The 23,721-nt window shown below is 32.5% G+C and overlaps 1 protein-coding gene across 1 annotated transcript; it reads right to left on the bottom strand.

The window, feature by feature from the left end:
- Positions 1-23,506, bottom strand: LOC124361109 (odorant receptor 85c-like). The gene is made up of 6 exons (XM_046815145.1): positions 23,283-23,506; positions 19,164-19,263; positions 16,025-16,132; positions 13,419-13,574; positions 1,200-1,326; positions 1-29 (listed from the first exon to the last, which is right to left on the bottom strand). The coding sequence occupies exons 1-6, from the start codon at positions 23,504-23,506 to the stop codon at positions 1-3; spliced, it is 744 nt and encodes a 247-aa protein (XP_046671101.1).
- Positions 23,507-23,721: the final 215 nt, after the last annotated feature.

Here is a 23,721-nt window from a genome sequence, read left to right as displayed (position 1 = left end):
TTACGGCACTGTATCTAACGGCTTCAACCCTAAGTGTTACAAACCACACCATGGTCAAAATCTACATCAGGGAGACATTTTCACCATTACCTTTGTTATACGAATATAAGGTGAAATATAAGCCTACATAGTATTTCTGTTATTATTTTTAACAGGAAAATATTTTAATTATTTTATTTCATTGATTAGCCTTTATCAGCCTAGGTAATGAATAGAATTTTCACACTCAGGAATAAATACTGTCCGTACTGATGGGTCCACATGTCACCATTGGGCTGTTACGGTTTAAAACAGTAAATTCGTTTAATAAAACTTGTAATAGTATTCATATGATAAGTTTGAGAATTCATTACGTAGAATAACATGAATGGTGTGTAACCCTGTAGGTGAATTAAACGAATACTAAAGGATTGTTTAACAGATTTATTCGTCGACTATTAGGATTTACAACAGTTACTGTAGACACCACTTAAAACCCCTCATCTAATATTGAGAGAGGACAAGGTACCCGAAGTAAGAGGATTTTTTTGGCAAAATAAACTTAGTAACGAAAGGCCACATCTTCAGATTATTATTGCGATTCCATGTGATGTGAAATGTGTGTAATGACATGTGAAATGACCTTGAATTTTATCCCATATGACCTATGAAAAATCTCAAATAATGCTACGTCTATATATTTCGTTTTAGAATGACTGTTAATGTCTCATTTTACAGATATGCCTAATATGCATCCAAAAGATTTTTTTTCTTGTAAGGTGTATACTTTTTTTAAATATATCATAAAGTAAAAAAGTGTTTGAGATATTTCCTGGAAGGCTGATTAAAACATTAAAAAAGTTAAATAGCATTTGCATGTATTATGATTGTATCTACTAAGTTTTCGCGGCTCATAAGAGCGTTAGTGTTTGAGCTTTAGCATTGTTCTTAAGAGAATAAAAATCAGGATGGCTGTTACTATAGCCAGCCCGTAATATTAAACTGTCGTTAGTCATAAGCAAAATCCCGTCTGTCTTCATATTGCCAAACATTGAGATGTAACTAAGTCCAGCTTTGGATGTATTATTAATATTATGAAAAACTTTGTTCCAGGTAATTCCACTTTTAGAATGATGAGAGAGGATGTCCTGTAAAGAAGGTAGCTTTTATAGATCACACATCAAATTTAAACTTGTTTTTCTTATCAATAATATGCTTACCTAAACAAGTTCCTTGTTTCAGAGGACACCATCTGAAGTCCTCGTACTGCTCCATCACCTGGCGCAGGACGATCAGCAGGAACATTTCCATGTTACTCGGGATGTTGTTCCTTGTGTCTGGGTCTGCCTGGATGAAGATTCTCTGTTTGTTCTTAAAAAAGGGTTTTCTATTTTATATGCGCAGAAGTGTGTTTCTGCTTTCCTAAGACTGGTCTTCAGGTATTTGTATGTAGAAGATATACCAATAGAGGGGTTTCTCTTTTAAATGCTCTGACTACTTTGCAAAATACTGCACTCCTGGAAGTTTGCAATAGATGAATCCTGGAATACTTTACTCAGAGCAAATATCAGTAAAATGACAGTCGTATCCTTGGATATAAATTAAAATACAACAAATATTTTATAATTCATCTTCATTAGTTTCCATGGATTTGCTGATTGTTGAGGGTCAATATACAGATTTTGAGCTCCACAAAATATTATGAATGGCCTAATCGTGCTAACATGCTAACAGATTTCTGTACGATGGTGCAGAATACCAGTGCTCTGTTACACTTAAATTTGTTTTCTTATAAATGAGGATAGAGATTTAGCCTGGCAGTGGTACTTCCCACTGACCTTTAGATTTTAAGGAGAAAGCAATTAAGTCTCAGAATGCATTTTATCAAAAGCCATAGACAGAGCCTGTCTGAAATAGAATGTCAACCCAGGCAAGAACCTATATCGGGCACACTCCATCACTCTATTACCAGATCATTCTTCTTTTAGGATCCCTCCATCATATTAATTTTTTATATACATATAAAGCTACCCGCTCCATAACGTTCACACCACCAACCTTTCTAACAGATAACTTAGTTTTAGTACAAGTACGAGTACACACTTCACTAGTTATGCATGAAAGGTGGCGAGGAAGTTGATATCATACAACAGGATTTGACTTTGAGGGGTCCAAACCGACGAATATGAGGAACGCTTGAGAAAGTTTACAACTAGTACCTGACGAATCTATAGTAGGTGTTCCTACGGGCTGGTGAGAGTACTCTAGAATGTTCATAGTTTAAAAGTTCAAAATATTCTTTGAACCGAGATTCTGGGCAGTTATTGCCCAAAAGTTATATGCAATCATGATTTCATACTACACAGGACAATTTTGAGGCAACGTGCTGGCGCATTGTTTACATAAGTAAGAATGTAAAGGACAGTCGTGAAAGATATTCTTTACATTATTACCATATACAAGGAAGTATTATAATCAACAGTGTTGTAAAAACCAAAAAATTAGGATTAGATATTTCTTGGTTTTTATGTTTCAAATAAACACGAGTTTCTCACGTTATTCTCTAATACTTCAAATCTAATGTTCTTAATTGATATAAAGTTGGATTAGCGATTAAGATCCTCACTTACTCCATACTCATAATAAATCTAATATCTAAACACACACTGTTATGGCTCTTGTGCTTTGCAAAGTCTGTAATAAAATCGTTAATGCCTAAGGCTAAAAAATTTCAGCATTCGAAACATTACTAGCTAAACTAGACAATCTATAGTCAGCGCTAGAAGTGAATTTCTCAAGTAATTGTAGATTCTTTTAAACACGCTGATTGACCTTTCTCCACATGAGTTAGATGTTATAATGCATAGTAGAATGCCGAAAGCTGTGTCCATATTTTTAAATATTTTTGTCAACCTAACCTAATTTTCATAAATGAGTTGCAGATACTTTGGAGTGGACTCCTCGGAGGCTTGGTATTATTCTTATCATGAGGTTCTCTTTCTTCATTTAATATACCTTCAACAAAGCCTTCGAACTATACACACTCTTCTTCAATCTCCACTTTGATCGGTTTGATAATTTTTAGCCAAAAGAAGCTATTTCCTTGATCAATTCAATTTTTCAATTTTTTTCAATTCAAACCCTTATTTATTTCCAAATAAAGAAATTACAGTTCCATATTAGAGTAATATATACTATAGTAATTTTCAAGTATGATTAAAACATTAACATTACTTAAAATATAGGAAAAAAAGTACCCCCATAGGCAAGCCTGTGCGTGGGTAAAGATACGTTTCGTTGAAAAGATAGGTCGACCCACATTGCCGATAAGTTTTAATCATATATAACTCAGATATGTAGCACACTTAACACACTCACGTACATACATAAATACATAAACCTAGCTCCCATTACAATAGAGCTAAAAAAAGTAAGTAAGGTAACGGGGCATAGGGTAGTAACAGACATGAGCCTGAAGCAAAAGAAAAAGAAAATCCTATCTGTAATTGGATGCAATAACGTTCTCCGTTGCCTCCCCTCCCAAATCCGTGAGCCAATTAACCAGTAGCTTCTTAAATATTCCAATTTTTATATTATAAAAATCAGTTAATGGACTCGGTAAATTTCTAATCAAAATTCATTGGAAGTTTGCTTAAAGTTGTTCAAAATCCAAATGCCTCTCATGAAATTACCGTTTCCTAGGAAACTGAAAGATTAGTGAGGTAGATTAGGTTTTTGTTTTGTTTTTTTTTTTTTTTTTTTTTAGATAGGAAATGCATTATGCACCGTCAGGGACAGGTGTTCGCCCTGGTGTGTGGGACTCTCACCCACTAAAAACCTACCGGTCCAGGCATTGGAAACCCTCTCGGGAACGCATCTCTACAACTACTTCAAGAGGGTGCCATCGTTCGCCCAATGGGCATTACTTCATTCTAAAATCTACCAGCATGAGCTATTCTGGTGCTTTATAGCTGCTCTCTTCTTTTTTGCCTTAGCACCCTCTTCGGGAGAGGTAGATTAGGTAGGTAGGTGACGTTTGGATTTTGAAACAAACACAATCTTTCATCGCTAGTAAGTCTGTGACAAGAATTCTTATGACCCATTAAATCAACAGACAAGTTGAATAAAAAAAACCAACAAACTTGGATCTTGAACATTTAAGGAGGATTAAGGACTGGAAACATTTCTAGAAGTAGTTAGATCACTCGAATCGTCTGTAGTTTCTTCTACAGCAGCAGAAGTACTGGGCACTTGAACATCAGTAACACAATAATTTTCATTTTGAATATTCTGGCTGCTTTAATTTACGATTATAATCTACTCTAGCAGTATGAATATAGTTATTGTTATAGTTCATTGTCATAGCAATAAGTCTTACCTGATAAATATGAGTCTACAATTAATCACATAATGAAGTGTAAATTAAACTGTCATCATTCAAAAATCGTATAAGACAAAAGAACAAATTACTAGGAAGAAGTAGATCATTTGCTACTTTTAAAACTATACTGACACTGACACTCTCAAAATAATGTAAACAAAATATAAACATGTCAGTAGAAACAGTGAGAGAGGACAGCATCCCGCGCGTATTAGAAACCGAAGTGATTTAACCTCACTCGGCCAGTGCTGGATATGATACAACATCCCCCTATATCTTTACATGTGTTAATATTTATTTGTCATATATACGTTGGTTATTTTAGTAAAGTTGTATTGTTTGATACAATCGTAATACATTCGATTTACATTAGAGTAGTTTATACGTTTTACAAAATGCAGATCTTTACAAAAAGCTGCGGCGTAAATTACCACATATGTTACAATCTGATATATTTTTTAAATCCACAATTTAGAAAGGTCATCATTATTTATATATTAATATGCTCCTCAATAACAGTAATATTTTAAGATTATTTCGTTAATGGTTCATCACATAACAAAGTAAGTTGAGTTGTTGGAAGAGTGAGGTGGTCACAATATTATCCAGCATAGGATCAAGATGGTATTTGAAGTAGTAGAAAGCAGAAAAAACAGTATTGAGGTATTTATAGTAATATTATTTCCTCGGATATACCGCAGGATTGCATATATGGACATATCACGTAAGTGCTCGTTTAAGCGGATGATTTTCACGGCGAATGTCACCTGATGCGAACTATGTAACATGGGAGTATACAAGTCCTAATATGTCCTCTATAAATCGGTGTGGATGAAAGGTCCCTTCGACGTCGGTTTGGTTCAAATGTCCTGTATTCGTTGATAAATTTTCTTGTTTTGCGTGTGACCCCATACGATGGTAATTTACCAACTCCTATGAGGTTCTGCGAACGTATGTGAAAAATACAAAACTTAAATAACGTTAATAGGAGTACGATTACCAATGCTTCTTCTTTATTTCATTTTTAGAAATAATATTAAATTAAAAATCCATAAATTTAAAAGGTTTTAGTAGGTCCTCTAAACGTCGATCCGGGACTTGCGTTCTAGGAACGTACCAGTTGCAAAGGTGTGTGTGTGTGTGTCTAATTTATATTTACAGGGTAAATTAGAGTGTTGTGCGTGGGGTGATGTACAGTTAACGTCATTGCGGGTTGTTCTTTGCTGTGAACGTGGCCATATCGCGATTGTGGCGCGGTTGGGCAGGGGTTGGAAGCTGTCAACTGTTTTTACTGGTTTGGTTGAATAAAAACTACCATTTTATTACTGGCATCTTGATATTGTTGAACTTCACCGAGTAAATAATTTCTGAGTATTATTGATTTGAATATTGCATCTCACTTTTGAATATTTATAAATGTTCTAGGAATTTTATGTCAATTAGTTCAAAGTGTTGTATTTTGCCCTTAAATCGCGTAAGATTGTCGTAGTAGTTTGTGGTAATAGGTTGTTTTGCCCGTATGTACTTTCAAGAAAGTAAGTCACTTTATTAATTAAATTTATAACATTTATGAAGTAGTCAGAAATATATTAATTAATATACACTAAAGCCAAAACGTATATTGAGGTATCACTCTACTAAGCTTAGGAGAGTAGCAATTTATTAGAAACCATTATAAATGTGTGATAGAGATTTTATTTTATTTAATTGAATTTCTTTAGTGTGATTATTACAGTTAAAACTGAGAAGGGTTACATTTTAGTTTCCTTGTGATTAATTTTTTCAACAAGTGAATTTCTATTTTAATTAATTAGCAAGTAATAAGATCCATGAATCATAAAAATCAATTTTAGTCTTGGGTATAATACAAATTTGAAGATTCAACTGATGTCTCCTCACTTCACTTATAAAATAACTTATTCAATACGGTACCAACTACATTTTATCCTTTTACACGTTATCATCTTAGTGTTGTAGAGTGAAGAGCACTGCAGTTTTTTAAACTTACAATTATAAAAACATTGCACAGAACTGAATAAACAAACAAGTAACGTAAACAATGAAATAATACATATTATACACTCAGAACAAAAACAATACTTTGCATATGTTGAGTTTAGACTCTATAAACAGGGATTAATAACTCAATTTTCTCTTAACAATAAATTTAAACACGACATAAACAAAACAAAACATACTCTAGAATACCTTGAAGGCCTTTGTGAACAGAAAAGGGATGGACAACATTCAAGACAAAGTTTAGAAAATATTAAAGAATAAAAAGATTAAGCTGATCTTTGTATACTGTAAATACTAATATTGCGTCGAATAATTTGAAGGCGTTCTAGAATTGTCATCTACTAGACCTAGTGGCCCAGTTGATACAGCCAATTTAACTGGTAAACCACGACACCGAAACAATCATATGGCCATCACGTTTGGTATTCGGTATACATATTTCAGACCATCGATTAGTGCCAGTTTCGTATGCGCCTGGCAGAGGATGTCTTACCGAGAACAGTAAAAACAGTAAAATTCTGTCTATATGTTATTATTTATATCAACAAGCTAAAAGTATGCCACAATACGTATCGCGGAAGGTTTCCCCGAGGTTGCTTGAAAAATTTAAAATCTCACTTCATTTTCGACATGTCTTGCGGGAAAATAGACAGACAGATAAAAAAGAGGTCGACACGATAATTACGCATCATAGAACTCATTCTTGTAGTAACGAAGAAGATGACGATATAAAATCTTTCTCGGGATATCTTGCTAGATAGTGAATTTACATTTTTGATAGTTAAATTGGGTCTCATTATCAGTGTTTAAATAATAAAGGTCTACACACTAAGTCTCTATTATATACTTTTATTGTGCTAACATCTTAATTTAAATAAAATTGATACTTAACTATTTTTAATTACTTATTATTTGCTTTTATACCTCATTGTATATTATAACCGTTAGACAGAATAACGGAATTTCGGATGTTTGCCATCTTCAGAGGTAAAAAGGTATAAGACGTCGTTTTGAGGGTTGGAATCTATCCTCTTCGTCAGGTGGGGGAGGTTTTAGTTCATACAAAAATAGAGAAAAAAAAGAGAAGAGAAGGGAAAGATTCTTTGTTGCATACCTGCTGTAACCATAACGATGGCAAATTTACGAATTTCTGTTATCCGGTCAATCTTTCAATCGTCAATAACAAACTTTAAAGAAAGAATAACAGTTAGTTTATTTTAGACAAAAATGTATTGTTATTGAACTTTATTTATATAAATGAAGTTAATTTTGTATTCAAATCAATATTTGTTGTAAGATTTTTATCCATTACAAATTATAAAAAAACCACATCCATAAACTCATCGCGCTCACAATTTATTCACAATTCATCATAATTGACATCTTGACCTCTGGAACTGGTAATGTGTATTGATCTAAAACTAAAAAATTCCTTGTTATCAAAACATCAACTATCTACAGCAGTTGATGAAAGTCATAAAATATAAACTTGGTATCGTGGCAGGGATGACGTTTGCCGACTGCTTTATAAAACATTCATTTTTTACGAACCGGTATAATTGCTATCTGTTCACGTTAATAACAGAGAAACGGTTCCAGTGGAAGATGTAGGTATTATTTGTTGTTGAATAATTTAACTGTTAAGTCTTTTATTCGTCAAGTTTTATTTAATATTGGCATAATTTCTTCACGAGAGAAGCAAAATCACCTATCAGGGAAGTCGATATATGTTATGGGATAATCTTCAAGCAAATGTGAAATAATCATGTTGATTCCATACTACGTTACTCTTATAATATAAATGAATCGTGTAATGTGTTGCTAAGCGCTAATCTCGAGAATAGGTGCACCAATTCACCTAAATCTTTTTTTGAAATATTCTTTGAAATTCTAAAAAAATGTATAAGAAAACAACGATTAGAAAAGATTTATATATATATATATATATATATATATATTGTATAAATATATATATATATATATATGTATAGTAATATATAATTATATATGTATATTGTATATAGCACGTACTGTGAAGTATGGCCAAAGGCCATAATTGTATATCAGGTGGATATTGACTATAACAGATGAAGGACCTGTCCCGATGGAAAAGTATGGTCTAAACCGGGGCAGGTACAATAAACAAATTGTAAGACAATTCAATAAAACAATTTTGTCTCTCCCTCCCTCGCACTATCCCCCTCCCTCTCCCTCTACCTCTCTCCCTCTCTCATACCGGTCATTTACCTAATAATATTTACCTGTAATTTTGTTGTCAAATCATCATTATACTGACAATATGCAGAAACACCATACTAAAAAATTTGGAAAATCAATGTTACTAATATCTTTTTAACAAATTAAGGGGGATTAACACAAGACATCTGAATTGATAAAGACAACGACACAGTACATACATACATTATTCACTTGATCAGTCCACGATAGATTATTGCTAATAATAACGCCCAATTTACAACAACCGTTTCATATTTCAATGCTTGACCGTTTATTTGTACCTGGTTACCGCTTAGGCGTACTCCTTCCTACAAGGTAAGGAATCAGCTTATTTTAATTGCTAAACTTAAGTTACTCATGGTTGAAAATACAATTTTTGAACACATTTTGAACAAATAATATATATTTGATAATATTTCTTACATTTGGTTGATGATAGTATGATATACGTGAATTTCAAAACATACAAATAATGTTACAAGCTTTTCACCTACCAACAGTTTTATAAAGCGTTTGTTCTTAAAAATATAAATTACAAACATACTATCTATTTTCCTAAACGGTTCTCATAAAAAAAAACTCATTGTTATAGCTTGTCTGTTGACATATCTGTGTTCATTAGATCTTGCCAAAATTGAATCTAAACTGTACCATCGGTATCCCTACACGAAGGGAATAATAAGGGATCGAAACCGATGTCTCCAAACTTATGGATCTCTTTCCTTGATGTTCAGCTAAAACATTTATGAACGCTTTCTTTTGAATGGTTGTAATTTGTCGCACTAGTTTTTTTTTCCTAAAAATGACAACAATGAGCAAATTTTGAGTTTCGAATGTCGGTGTCTTCTTTGGTATAAGATAATATGCAGATATTTATAGATGTTTTATTATATTATAACCTTAATCTTAATTAAGGCACATAGCAAATTAGTCTATTGAAAACAAATTTAGGTTAAAAATATTTTAATTATTGAGAAGAATTCCTTGAAATGTTTAAACTCTACTTCACATTTGACAACGATTTCAAGCCATTCTGAAGTTGGGCCAATAACGGCGCCTCTTGATAAAGTTGAAATCCAATCTGTATTTTTAAATCCTACTAAACCAGTTCTTTCACCATAGCGGAATGATTGATATTTTATGATATCTTTTTCCCTATATTAAGCATATCGAGACAAAATTGCTAACAAGTCCCTAATCACATTAGGCTTGCCTTCGTTATTATTTGGAGTGGACATCTCCTTGATGAAATCATCGATCATGAAATTAAACCTCTAATTTTTAGTTTCATATTCACTATTTAGGCTGTTATCTGAAATGGTTTCAGTTTCTTCCAAAGCATAATCGACCGATTTAAATACCTCAACACACAAGGCCTCACACATTAACTCAACAGTCTCCAGTTGTTGTAACTTTAAAGGACTTCGATAAGTTAATTGGATTTTATTCTTTGTGACACTATAGTTTGAAGAGCGTGCTCATAAAACAGACCAAGACCTCTCTAATTTATGGAAAATATTCCAGACCATCCTGGCCACATTTAGAGGGCAAAATGCAGCTATAACATTCAAATTGAAAATATGTAAATAAATCCTGTAAACTATGGATTTGAAACCATAAATCCAGATTGGAAAGGAAGTAAACTTTGTTTTGTAGTAACTCCTTCCTAAGGAACACAAATCAAAAAGTCTCTCTAAAATGCAGTTTTGCTCATTTCATATTGTACAATGTGCTTTTCAGTTTGTCATTTGGATGATTGGGAACTCTAAATTTAAAACGTCCAAAAGCGGCATTTAACATAAAAACTAAAAAACAAAATTCAACAATTTGGTTACTCCCAGAACAATCATAGGAAAATGAATTTCCAGAAGATCTCGAGAACAACTCAACAACTTCTCACGTTGTTTCTTTCGGGTCCAGCAACTAAAAGATGTTTCTCGAAGACTTCGTGATCAGTACTATTTTTAAGGTTAACTAGATCCTCCAAACATCTTTATTTCCTTCTTGCCATTGCAAATCTTTTACCATGTGGGGGATATTACAGAATTCGAGAATTTCCAAATAACACGACCCTTTGCGCAAATATGTTTTATGCTGAAATGCATGAGCTATACCAAGGTTCAGTTATACCATATATTAGTTTTCTGTTCAGCCACCCATGTCATAGACAAATACTCCGGCTCTAAATCCCGTAGACTCTAAACTGGATGTTTATTGTGTTATTGTGTTCCTCCTCAGCTCTGAATAACATGCCCTTAACAGTGTTAGCCTACCCCTAAATATATCTTAATGATCGTCATAACAAATATATGACTTAATTTTCATATCGTCGACGACAAAACAAGTTCTTTACGATAAATTTCATTGGATTCAGAAGCGCTGAATTTTAATATGTCTTCCATAGTCCGTTTTATACACTTGTTCTTTAATATATATATTTACTGTTGCTGGCAAAAAGGAAACAGTTTCATATTTTTCTTTCCTCTCCAATTTTATTATCTCTTTTCTTGATTATTTTTAACGCTTGTGTTGATAGCATTGATACGAAGTGTTCATTTTCGTGTAAGGTACTTCATCCACTCAATAAGGCATCATCCTCTCCTATCTTATTATTATCTCTTAAAAAAAAATATTATTACTGATTGTGTTGATAGCAATGTTACTATGGGTTCATTTTCATAAAGCTATCCCATATTTGAATTGAAATCTGGCAACGTAAACAAGAAGTTCAGGCTTATTTTAAAAAGTCAAATATTAATTTCGAATCATATTTCAACACCTAAAATATTCCTAGGTTTTCCTTTAATTAGTACAAGTTTGTTATTTTCCATATAAAGTTAAATAAAATCTTTTATTTGAATTAAAGTTATAGTTTAAACAATTATAAATCTATTATAAAAATGAAAACAATCTTATAAAACAATAGCCAATATTCAAAGTTTGACCCCATTAACGTCTTCGATAACAAACCAAACTTACCGAGCTTATTAGGCCTTTATCAATTGTCTCTAATTAGTTTTCTATTGTAAATTGAAAAACTGGTACACTTAAAATTACTGTATCTTTCATAAACTATACATACAAGAATAATAAACAAATAAATATATTTTAGAATATATTGGTAATAAAATATTAGTATAGGATTTAAAACTATTTTTACTACATTACATTTACATTAAAATAAATTCAATCAGTTTTGTTGCTTGGTACATCCATTATCTTCAACTATTAAAACCTACCCTTCTCTTTCAATGCCAGCAAGAAGTTGACGTAAGTATAGAAGGCGCTCATTATCTGTTAAATACAAACACATAATTAGAATATAATAATTATTTTGTATTATAATAACATTATCTGATCTAAATGTATCTGTCTGGAGGATTCAAGGCAAAATCGAATCGGAGAGTATCGACTTCCAAATATAACGATACAAATGAACAAATTTCTACCGACAAATTAATGACTTACACAATTAATATCAAAGGAAAAGAAGGGCGTTGTTTAACTTGTGTCATGTAAACTGTTCTGGCCTACAGGATCAACTACAAGGTTCTGTTAGCATGTAAGCAACGACAAATGTAGTACGGGTATATGAGGTTGTGTGTAAGCCGAGTGTTTATTAACTTATTATAATAAGTAAGCCTTCGTCTCTGTTATCAGTTTAAGTCTATACAGGTCTATTCTACACAGATCATGAGGAGGTTCCGTTCTGCTCCAAGATCAAGAACCTGTATAATTTCATTGAATGAATTAAATTTTCATTGCATTACATTTGTATGAATCTTTATTAAATTTTCATAGCTATGGCCATGAAACATTTAAGTAAAAGTCATAATTTATCGTAATGATGATAATATATTGTAATCATTAAATTGGCTGTTATCATTAATATATATATATATATATAATATTATTTATAAATATATAAACATATACATAATATAATATAAATAAATGTATGTATATGTAATACATAAACTAAGCAATTTATATAAATATAATGAATGTAAATAAAAGTCGTTTAACAAATATTTGGTCTTCCGATAATATGTTAGTTTCGTTATTTAAAAACATATTTTACAAAAACGGTCAAATAAAAATAATTGAATCCTAAAAAGTAAGGGCTCTGTGGTGTAATAGTAGCGCACTCACCCGGCAAGTGAGAGATCCGGCTTCGAGTCTCGGCGGAACAAGTACTTTGTGTTATTAAAAATATTGAATATATTCGAGTATATTAGCAGCGAAAAGAATGTTTACAACGTTAATATTTAGAAAAATGTTATGCTTAATTTAACCATTATATTCCAATCTAACAGTCTTATAATCTTTTTACATTGAACTTATTTCTACGTGGACTTGAACACTACAATGTGTCATCCATATTGTATACATTAAATCACAAGATTCCTATTAGTAAGAAATGGTCTGAAGTTCGCGACCATGACAGTATCAAAATGATGCACGCACTTGTTTAAAGTTTAATACTGATACCAACAGGCATTTCAAAACACCAATATGCCAATTTCATTGGTGAGTAAATTAATTATTAAATTAGTTTAATAGATTTATACTCGTCTACTGAAGTATTTTAATACAATACAAAATTGTTCTTTATAATTGAAGATCTTGTCTCTTAATAACCAATTCAATTTCAATCATAAATTAAGTCACCAGTACTTTCGTTCCAATTAAGGCAAATATTTTGTAAATTTGCTCAAAATAAAAAAAATACCAGTTGTTTTTATAAACGTGGATGTAGCTACAATAATCGCACCACACGTAAAGGTATACCTGTACTTACATAAGAGAAGGTCTCAAGGTTAAGTGTGTAGATTCTGCCAGCCCTGAGTCGCAGGGGTCGAGTGGCCACGGCCATCATGATCATCAGACTGGTCTTGAAGCGCCGGGATCGGTTGTACCAGTTGTACTCGTACAAAGCGCGTCGTAGGTTTTCAGACTAAACAAGTTTATTTTTAATACAAAATTGAAGAATACAGAATGCAAACATAAATTCCATCAAATTCATTCTTAAATGTTCTGTTGTTATATTAAGAGGGCATTACATTCAGTGTTTGGGTATTTAGGTGTTTTCTTCTTGTTTCCCATTATTAAAATCAATTTAATAGTGCAATACTTACATGGCAGTGGACTTGCATTGCATACATGCAATACCTACTTAAATGTAGCAGGGACGGATTTATAAATTGTTTTTCCGTAGGCACTATTCTGACTGAAGCCCCCTTGATACGCGCCAATCATTTAAATAAAAAACTAAATCTACCGAGTCCATAAATGGGCATTCATAAGAACACCGAGAATTTCTATTATAGTTTTAATCACTTTTAAACAGATTTATACTTTTACAATCCAATAAATACGTTATTATTAAAATACTTAAAAAAAAGAAAAATTAATAAAAGTTAACTAACGTATTAATATTTTCTACTTTGGGGAAATCTTTATTACGTTTCCTTATGGTGGTTTCCTCCTACTTTTAACCATTGGAAACTGCTCTATTACAATCTTTAACTTTTTAGTTTATATTCATTCATTCTGGATGCTAGATTTAATTTGTTTAGGACGGAAAATGAACGTTCTGCTGGGCAGTTTGAAACAGCTGTGCACAAATACATAATAAGAGCTATTTGAGCTTGGGATATGTCAATTGGAGATTTTGTTCTCTTATGAGCTTTACCATAGATGAGAGATTGTCCTTAGCACCGCAACTATTTAGGAGGCCATAGAAGCGTATGCACTCATTTAAAAATGATTTTCTATTTAATTTTCATAAACATATTTATTTTCCACCACGAACGATGACAGCTCAGCTTCACAGGACGATAGATTGTTAAAAACCGAGAACTTTTTTACACGCAGTCCGTCGTCACGGTTCCTTCAAATATACGTGTGGCGAGGGCCCGGCAAAATTGTCCGTAAAAAACTGGTCTGAGTATGGGCCTGGTTCATTAAACAAAACTAAAAAATGACAATTGACCAGTGTGACTTATACATTATTGGTAGGCGTTGATTCCACTATTATAAAGTAAAACTTTGCCTGTTTCACCTAGTTATTGATAACATCTTTTATTTTAGAAGATAACAAATGAATGATGAAAGATAAGACGTTCTCCCTGAATTTGGACTACCAAATTTACATAACTATGTGCTGTGGAAAGGGTCGTACTCGGCTATTAATTCTAGTGACATCATATACTCGCCGTTGTGTATCGATTCAAATATCTCATCCGATCCTCGAAACAGAATCCTGCTTTTCAGCTTTTTCATAATAGCAAACAGTCTTTCCAAAACGTGTTCTACATTTCCGTTCAGTTTCGATGTAAGAACCAAACTGAGTTTCAATAGCTCCAACTCTTCTTTTACGGGTTCAATAACGCTAATTGATTGCGTTTAGATGGGAGACAAAATCGCATATAGAAATTTCCAAACCGAAATACCTTCACTGGTTAATTTTGAACATGTTTGTTGATAATCAAATAACCTGTAGGAAGCGCAAATTGCCAAATCTGCTCTTTTTGAATACACCAAATAATCTCTTGATATGGTTTCTCCATTTAATACAAGTTAAAAAAGTTTTATTTAAATATATTTTATTGCAAAATTCCATTTTTGGGTTTTGAAATTCACAATCTTTGTTCTGATTTATCCCAAATTTAAACAATATATTCATTTTAGCATAATTTATCTTCCACTCAATCTGATATCTTCCAAGGTAAGGATTTGTCCACAATTTTCACTTACTTGTAAGACGTCGTCGACGTTATTAAGCCCTTTATCACTGCTCATTTCAAAATTATCTGATTCAGGACTACTGTTTTTTGATCGATATTTTTACTGTCTGGACCCCTACTTGACACGTTGTGTTGGGCCATGACGAGCAGCCCTCTCCACTTTCGCTAGGTTTATGAAGAGGTTTAAAATGAATCTTTATGAATCTTTAACGGGTTAGTTTCTTTTTATATCTGTTTACTCGCTAGTTTGCAATATCCTAACCACTAACTTTTCTTCGTTTATCGCTCATTATTATTATTAACGGGAAAGGAAAAAAATAATATAACATAAACATAAATCTAGGAATAAGTATGATTCCTTAAAAAAAAACGATGACGCTAAACACTACTGAACGTCAGCCAAATAAGATCTATTTGACAGACAGTGTTGCCAGCAAGACAACGCTTGTTGCCAACTGTTAAATTTACAGCAAAAAAAATACAAGTAAGCGTTAGCGCTATAGAGTCAAAATCAAAGTTGAGCCAACATATGTGGCAACAGCGTTATCTTGGTTCAGTAAACTAGAGTGGAGTAATAAAGGTTAGTTACACTCTATGTTCAAACTCTACATTCTGGTATAGTACTTTTATGTGTGTTCTATTAAATAGTTAAAAATACCTCATCTTCTATCATCTGTCCAAAGTAGCAGGCACAGCCTACAATCAATAACACTCCACACCCAGCATTTACCAAGTACATAATATCCCACATTGGCAGATTGTTAACCTGAAACATTTTTAGCATTTAAGAGTGTTGCTAGATACATTTTGATTATAGCTTAAAACAGTAATTATGTATCAGTAACAGAGATTGAAACAAAACAGAAATGTCTATCGTAATTAAAACTAGCGACAGTATACAAATCTGGCATGTACTATTTTGAATGGGAGTGTCATGAAAAAGATCACAACGCACTGCTACGGTAACTACTCGCAGAGAGAATAGCGGCTATACCAAATACATGTCTAGGGAACCTAACCTTATCGAGCCTTCAGGGACATTTTGTCTCATAATAAATGTTATCTTAGTAGTGACTCAAAATTTGTAGTAGGAAGGCCTAAACTGGAGTTATCTCAAATATTAATCTAACATTAGCTTCCAAATTTCATCTACGCAAATTGTTTATTAGTAAATATTTAAAGTATTAACAAATAGGCAAATAATCTCATTGTTAGCAATATTGTTTCTTTACAGGTTTTAGACAGGTATATAACTAGTATTTTAAACGTTTAGTTTTATTTATAAGGCAAAAATAGTTTTCGAGAGAGGGAGAATTATTGGAAACTTCCCAAACCCTATATTTAAAGGCTTTAATGTCTGTTTTAAAAACGAAGTTGAAATTAGTCTGCTTAGTACTTATTTTTACCATTTTCACACTAATAACTAAAGACTTAAAATAATTTAGGCAACAGCTTGTTTACTACCACTAAAATCCAATTGCAGCACAAACTTATTTTATTGTTAAAAGCATTTGTTATTAAAAAGAACTTGTTTTAATTTGACAATTAATTAAAGGGACAATATGATTTAGTTCTCTAAATTTCGAAGGATGTGCTCACATCCAGTTTTCCATTTAATATTATATATTAAATATATAAACTGCATATCACTCGTAAACTATGTTGTATTCAACATAGTAAACAGTACACCTCTCTATAAATCGCCCAGTGTCCTAAAACAACCAGAGGCCGACAGCTTCCAAACTCCTACATTTTACAATAGGCTAATACATTAGGGCAATAAGAAATCCAATAGGCCACATAATTAAAGAAGCTGATATTCCTCGAGCAAGAAGATTCAAATTACTGAGAGCTTTTTAGGAAGAGAATTGTATAAGCCGGAACCTCTCTGAGTCAAGTGACTGATAAAGAAAGTAGGCTCCGACAGCCCGTAGGTTTTAATGCATTAGATTGTTCCAAATGACAACATTTTGGACAAGAGTATGAAGATTCTTTAAAGTAAGTTCTTCTATAGGTTGAGTAATTCAAGAGCAGAAGTGGAAGCAGAACCTTAGAAAATAGAGAAACCCAAAGCTTGAGAGTTCCCGGAGTTGAGGTGTTGTAGAGGAGAAAATATCCCTGAGGCCAAAACCCAAAGACTGCAAGTTTCTAAATTTGGGAAGCTTGACGAACTCCTGAAGCTGGGGAATTGTATAGGCCGAAAACTTCCAGAAACTGGGTATTCATAGAGTCCAACAATCTCTAGAACCTATAAGCGACCGAGGTTTCCTGAGTACCAACAAATCTTGACGTTTGAAACTCTTGATGTTGCAACCTCCTTAAGTTTGGTACTCGCAGAGACTAGAAGCACTGAGAGGGTGCGGAGTTTATTAGAGACTAAAGTTCCTAAAAGCCCAAAGCTTCTATATTCAAAAGTATCCAATGGTCAAAATCACTTGGAGTCTAGTAGGTTCTAAAATAAAGAAGATTTAAAGGGTTTTGATTTTTCAAAGGTAGCAAGAGGTTCTGGGAAGAAAGCTCTCAGTGGTCAGGATCTATGGATACACACGGAGCTCCTGGAGGCTGACATCTCCCAATAAACAACATTAAAGAGATAGGATTCTTATAAACTATACATATATATCAAAATACACACACACACACACACACACACACACACACATATATATATATATATATATATATATATATATATATATATATATATATATATATATATATAGTAATATGGATCAAATACATTATTTATAAAGGTTACTAGAGAATTTAATTTGATAGCTCAAACACGTGTCTTATGCTCTTAAAAACAAATAGAAGATTTTTTGTTAAGATCAACCACCCACAAAATAAAAATGGAATTACAGCCCCTTAAAGAAGTATTATTTTGTTTTATTTTTAACTTTCTAATGTTGTATACAAATGAAATCAGGCAATTAATTGCCTCATAACTTAAGAAGAAAAACAAAATCATTTTCATATCAACGTATGCATATGCGATCGGGACAACAACGCAAACGCTAGTAATACAGCAGACGATAGAACAAAAACACCATAGACCTGAAGTATGCTACATTATGAATGAAAAAAAGGAAACGCTTATTGACCAAATTAGACCTTAGACCGACATTTGTATTTGTAATTTTGATTTGTACAACAATCTAAAATCTAGTACGTAACTGAAAAACAGGTTACACCGGAAGTAGATTATAAAGGCCGGAAGTAAAAACTGTTTGGCCGTAATGGACTTTACTTATGGTAGGGTGGAAGCTCTCAATAGTATCGGTCGACTTAAGAAGTCATAATGTCTCTTAGACTAAAAGTTTCTAGATAGTGAAATAGGCATTGAATCTCTAAAGGCTAAAATGTTCTAGGGGCAAAAGATTCTAGAGGCCGCTAGTTGTCAAATTCCGAGAAACTTTTAAAGCATCTACGGATCTAGAGAGTAGAATATATCAGAGCTAAGGACCTTCTGAGACCAGTAACTCCTAAAGCCAGCAACTATCATACACCGGGAGAACCCTCAGACCAGGTGAGGCTTCTAGGAACTGGGATATTACAGTGAGCGCGAACTCCTTGAAGGCAAAGGTTCCAAGTGAGTTTTCATAGACCAAACGTTTCTAGAGGCCGATCTCTACAAGAGACAGAGACCTTCCAGAGACCTGGAAGTCTAGTACTTACTTCGGTTAGTAAACCAAAAGAACTTGGTTTTAGTTTTTTAGCTGCATTATATACTTAGGATGTAGATAGGAAAAATAAATTAAAATATTATGATTGGCCAATAAATCCTTTCATCTTACCTGTATTGCTTGAGATAATGTAAATGCTGCGAGAAATGAAGAAGTCTGGACAAGAATCAAAACGGGAAATGCATAACAGGCGTTCATTAGTTTGATAGTCCTAAAAATAATTACCATTAAAATATTATACATACAAATATTTGTCTATCAACTGTTAAACATAATCATGACAAATATTTATTACTCATAAATTGTCATTTCTATAATAAACAGTGATCAGTACCAAATATAGTCTAGATTACCTGTAATCAATTACTACAATTAATCAATTATATAAAATTACTACAAATTGTATACTATAAACTAAACACGTGTGTATCATTCATAACCTATTACTAAAATGACTTTTTCTCGTGTTTCTGAGGTATATAAATGTCACAGAAACATATGTGTATTTCTGAAAAAAAAACCAAATGTTTGAGACGATCTTTGAAGGTGAACAAGATTGTAAGGTAATGGTTTAGGAAAAACAGGAATGTGATGGATACACCCAAAACCTGGTGATGGGTACACTCTATGAAGTTGTTGCCTTTACTGGTGTCCACACCCTCCTACCAAAATGTAATTAGTTTTTGGCTCTCTACACGTACACACTCGCTATTCTGCCATGGCGAATCTCACTGCGATTTAGTATGGAAAGTATTATAATTATCGTTTGTAATTAACCTTTTAAGAGTATCTAGGAAAATTTCATTTTTGAATTCTATAAATTGTACCAGAGCAAGGAACAATCGGGCAACTCTAGGTTGGTGATCATTTGCTCAGTATTTTTGAATCACCATTAATCACCTTCATTGTGAAATCTCCCTACCTCTACATCCTGACATCTTTCTATCTCTTTTAAGACCATGGTACGTATTAGCGAGTCATTGCATTGAAGAACATATAAGCTGCTAAATTCGGCAGAACCACAACCTCCTCCCAATAGCCGTGCACTATTAACAGTGGCAGATCTCGCTAAATCTTTGTCAGTTTTCATAATTCGTAATAAAATTTAATTAAAATATCCTGTTATTGTCTATTTTTCATTAATAAATTATAAACTATCACTATCATGTACTAGTTATTACTTAATATTAATATTTATTATTAATTTTATCGTTAGTTTTTTTGTGAAAATACTTTTTTAAATTTTCTTGAAAATCTTTGATACAAGTAGCTCATTTCATCTGTTTTTGTTCCAAGATTTTGGAATTGGTCAACGTTTTGGTTTAGGTTTATCTTACTCGTATAGAGCTGTGCAGGGTGTTAATAAAGTCGCGCACAAGCTTGATAATTCCCGAACAATTACAGGTAAAGCAATAGAACTTGGTACCGATACATAATTATTAAATATACAATATACGTACCATAAATCTACTTTATGAAGTAACGATCCAACTTTGAACATCTACCATTTTGTACTGGGTTACCTTTTTAGGTGCTGTAGCTTTATTAATCACCCTCTATAAAATGATGCACATCTTGAACTATTACGTTAAAGTTTTTTTTCTGAAGTGCGTGTAGACAATTCTCCATTCCATGTGAAGAGTCACTAACCACCTTAAAAGTTATTTCTAAAGTCCAGCATTCATTTACCTACTAAACTTAACTTTCACAACTTGAGTCAGGACAAGAGTATTACACAATCTAGAACAGGACCTACATTGTAAGTGTTTAAACTTTAAACTAGCGTAATTGTTTAAAGAGTGAACCTTTTGAGGTGCAATTTGCGGCATTGTACTCTACTAATAAAGACCTTTAATTTGATTTACTGCTAGCTACCTACTCGATCTATACTTTCATTTAAGATTCCATGTCGACTCTTTGCGGGCTATCCCCCTGACATGACAAAAAATGGTAGTTACTAGAAAAAATAATTTATAGGTGTCGTAATGATTTAACAAGTGTTATTGCTTTGCCTGTGATCGTTCGCGAATTATCAAGCTAGTACAGGACTTTCATGACAGCCTCTAAATGATACATTTAATAGTTTTTGAATAAAGTGAAAAGATAAATGCAATATGTGGGCAACTAGCGACTTTCGGACGATTTCAATATAATATTTAGTTTTTCTTTTATCTATAACAATGGCGTATAATGTTTTTAGAAAGTTCTGAAACACCCTGTATTATATTGTATGTATTTACTTCTAAGTGAAATAGAGAACATGAATTTTAAATTGAGTACAGAGAAAGCAAAAATATCTTCATTCAGTGACATTTACTACCATCCCTAGAGCATTAATTTTTAGGGAGGTTGAATAGATTTTATAAACATCTCAACGTTTCTTTCCACTACAAAACTCTTAGTTTAAGTTTAATTTTAATGATTGTCATTCAGTAGGGGGTATCTAGGTGACATTTTTCAAAACTATTAATAAATGTGCGTGGGCAATACCATAAGACGAGAAAAATCATTCCAGTCTTTAAATATATGTCTACTAGTATATTATATATATATATAGGTGAAATTTTTTATATATATATATATATATATAAAATTTCAATAAACATTGAATCACAAAAAGTACTTGCTCCGCCGGGAGTCGAACCCGGATCTCTCACTTGCCGGGTGAATGTGCTACCATTACACTACAGAGCACTCACTTTTTCCGATTCAATTATTTTTGTATTTGGCTGTATCTGTCACATATGCGTTTAATAAGCAAACTAACATATGATCGGAAGACCAAATACCTGTCAAATGACTATTATTGACGTTAAATTGTATAAATGGCAATAGCCTTATATATATATATATATATATATATATATATATATATATATATACATACATATATATATATATATATATATATATATATATATATATATATACATAATATACTACTAAATGTAAATAATGCAATAATTTTCCAAATTATTTATTTTTTGGACAAGACCTTTCGAAACCAAAGGTTTCATCATCAGGCGACTCCACAAATAAATATTTACGTTAATTTTGTTACAAACAAGATTTTTCAGCCAGTATGAAAAATTAAATATAAATGTGTATAGTTTATACAGTACAGTATTTATAAGAATAAATTGAGAAGAAAGAAGACTGTAATTTCACGAAAGGCCTCGTCCAAAAAATAAGTCATTGGAAAATGATGTATTATTACATTTAGTAGTATTTATAAGTTTTTTCCAAGAGTTTTCAATTCCAGTCTTTGTCTATTATTCATGGTATAATATTCAAGGGTGTAGTATGTATAATAAAATGTGTGCTCATAGAAAGGAATCCTGCTGGATCCTGCTACAGCAGAAGCTGTAGCTCACTTCTGTAGATGCCTGTGCACTTGGATACCCCGGGTTTGTTAAAGAAAAGCTTACAGGTCCGTAAACAAAACACAAATAAAGTCATAACTTTTTACTGCGAACGGCAATTCCTAAAATTAATTCTGTAATCCTTAAAACCATTAATGTGGGAGCTTTGGATGTTGTAATTGCCTGCAATGATGCGAATAATCTCAGAGTATATAAATACATTAATATATATCAAAACGTAATATCTCAGAAACTACTTATGATATCACCTTTAAATTCTTACCAAATTTTTAGAAAATTAGTCACTTCTACTGTAGGTGTTTGTTAATGAAAATTATTAAAAATAAACTAAAATTGTATAAAAAACTAGCGTATAAGAATAGCATAGAAACTCGTGCATTTTTGTATAATCTTTTGAATCTGAGTAGTGTATTTGAAAGCATGTCCGCAAAACAGGGTTAAAATCTCACTAAATTACCTCCCCAGAATAACATGACGGTTATAGGAATGTACCTCTTCACGTAAATACAAACAGGAATTGCAACATATACTAATTAAAATGCCGAGGATAATAAAATATTCAGCTTCTACATATGCATAACAGATAACGTGTCTTTTAGTTAATTAGTCATTATTTTCAAGAATTACCGTAAATATTATTTTACTTTGAAATATAGATTTTAAAAAATGATATAAACAATATTATCGAGATTTAAGTGTTACATATATTATTAAATAATTTTTACTGACTTATCAAATAAACGTTTCAAACTGATGAGGTTGAGATTTTACTAACTATAAAAACTTTAAAGTTATATTTAAACATTTTCGAATGAGTTATTATTTTATTATAATATAACATACTAACCGTATCATTCCGTTGTGTCTTTCTACCAGCTCTTTCAACAGACTTTTTCGGCACTGGATGGAGATAATGATCTTATCACGATCTGTAATCTCTTGTTGGAGGGATGACATTGAGAGCTCCATCACTCTCTCGGCGGTACGTAGGGCCACGATTTCGTCAAAGTTTCTTACGTCATTAGCCATCAGTTTCAACCTCAGCTTCAACTTCAACGCAGCGAAATTCATGGTCATATGCAAGGTCAAATGAATCCCTGCACCTATATTTGACACCATACCTATTAAGAATGCTATGATGTAAACTACATACGAGTCTGTGTGGAATGGGATCCACCCGTATGGCAATGGAAAGTCTTGAACTCTTGATGTGTTTGAAAGAAATATCAGACTTAGGAGCGGCTTCAGTGTGAGTACCACACAGCACAGCATGAAGTACAGATTAA

Source organism: Homalodisca vitripennis, chromosome 4, assembly GCF_021130785.1.
Source record: "Homalodisca vitripennis isolate AUS2020 chromosome 4, UT_GWSS_2.1, whole genome shotgun sequence".
Classification (NCBI taxonomy): domain Eukaryota; kingdom Metazoa; phylum Arthropoda; class Insecta; order Hemiptera; family Cicadellidae; genus Homalodisca; species Homalodisca vitripennis.
This window is presented reverse-complemented; position numbering and strand designations above follow the sequence as displayed.

What these genes read in the sequence shown, in the direction of transcription:
- LOC124361109 (XM_046815145.1), bottom strand. Translation starts at nt 23,506, where the DNA reads ATGAATTTCGCTGCGTTGAAGTTGAAGCTGAGGTTGAAACTGATGGCT. An exon ending in CATTATCTCAAGCAATACAG is followed by an intron (nt 16,133 to 19,163) that starts GTAAGATGAAAG and finishes AAAATGTTTCAG; the next exon opens with GTTAACAATCTGCCAATGTG. An exon ending in ACCTTGAGACCTTCTCTTAT is followed by an intron (nt 1,327 to 13,418) that starts GTAAGTACAGGT and finishes ATCTTCATCCAG; the next exon opens with GCAGACCCAGACACAAGGAA.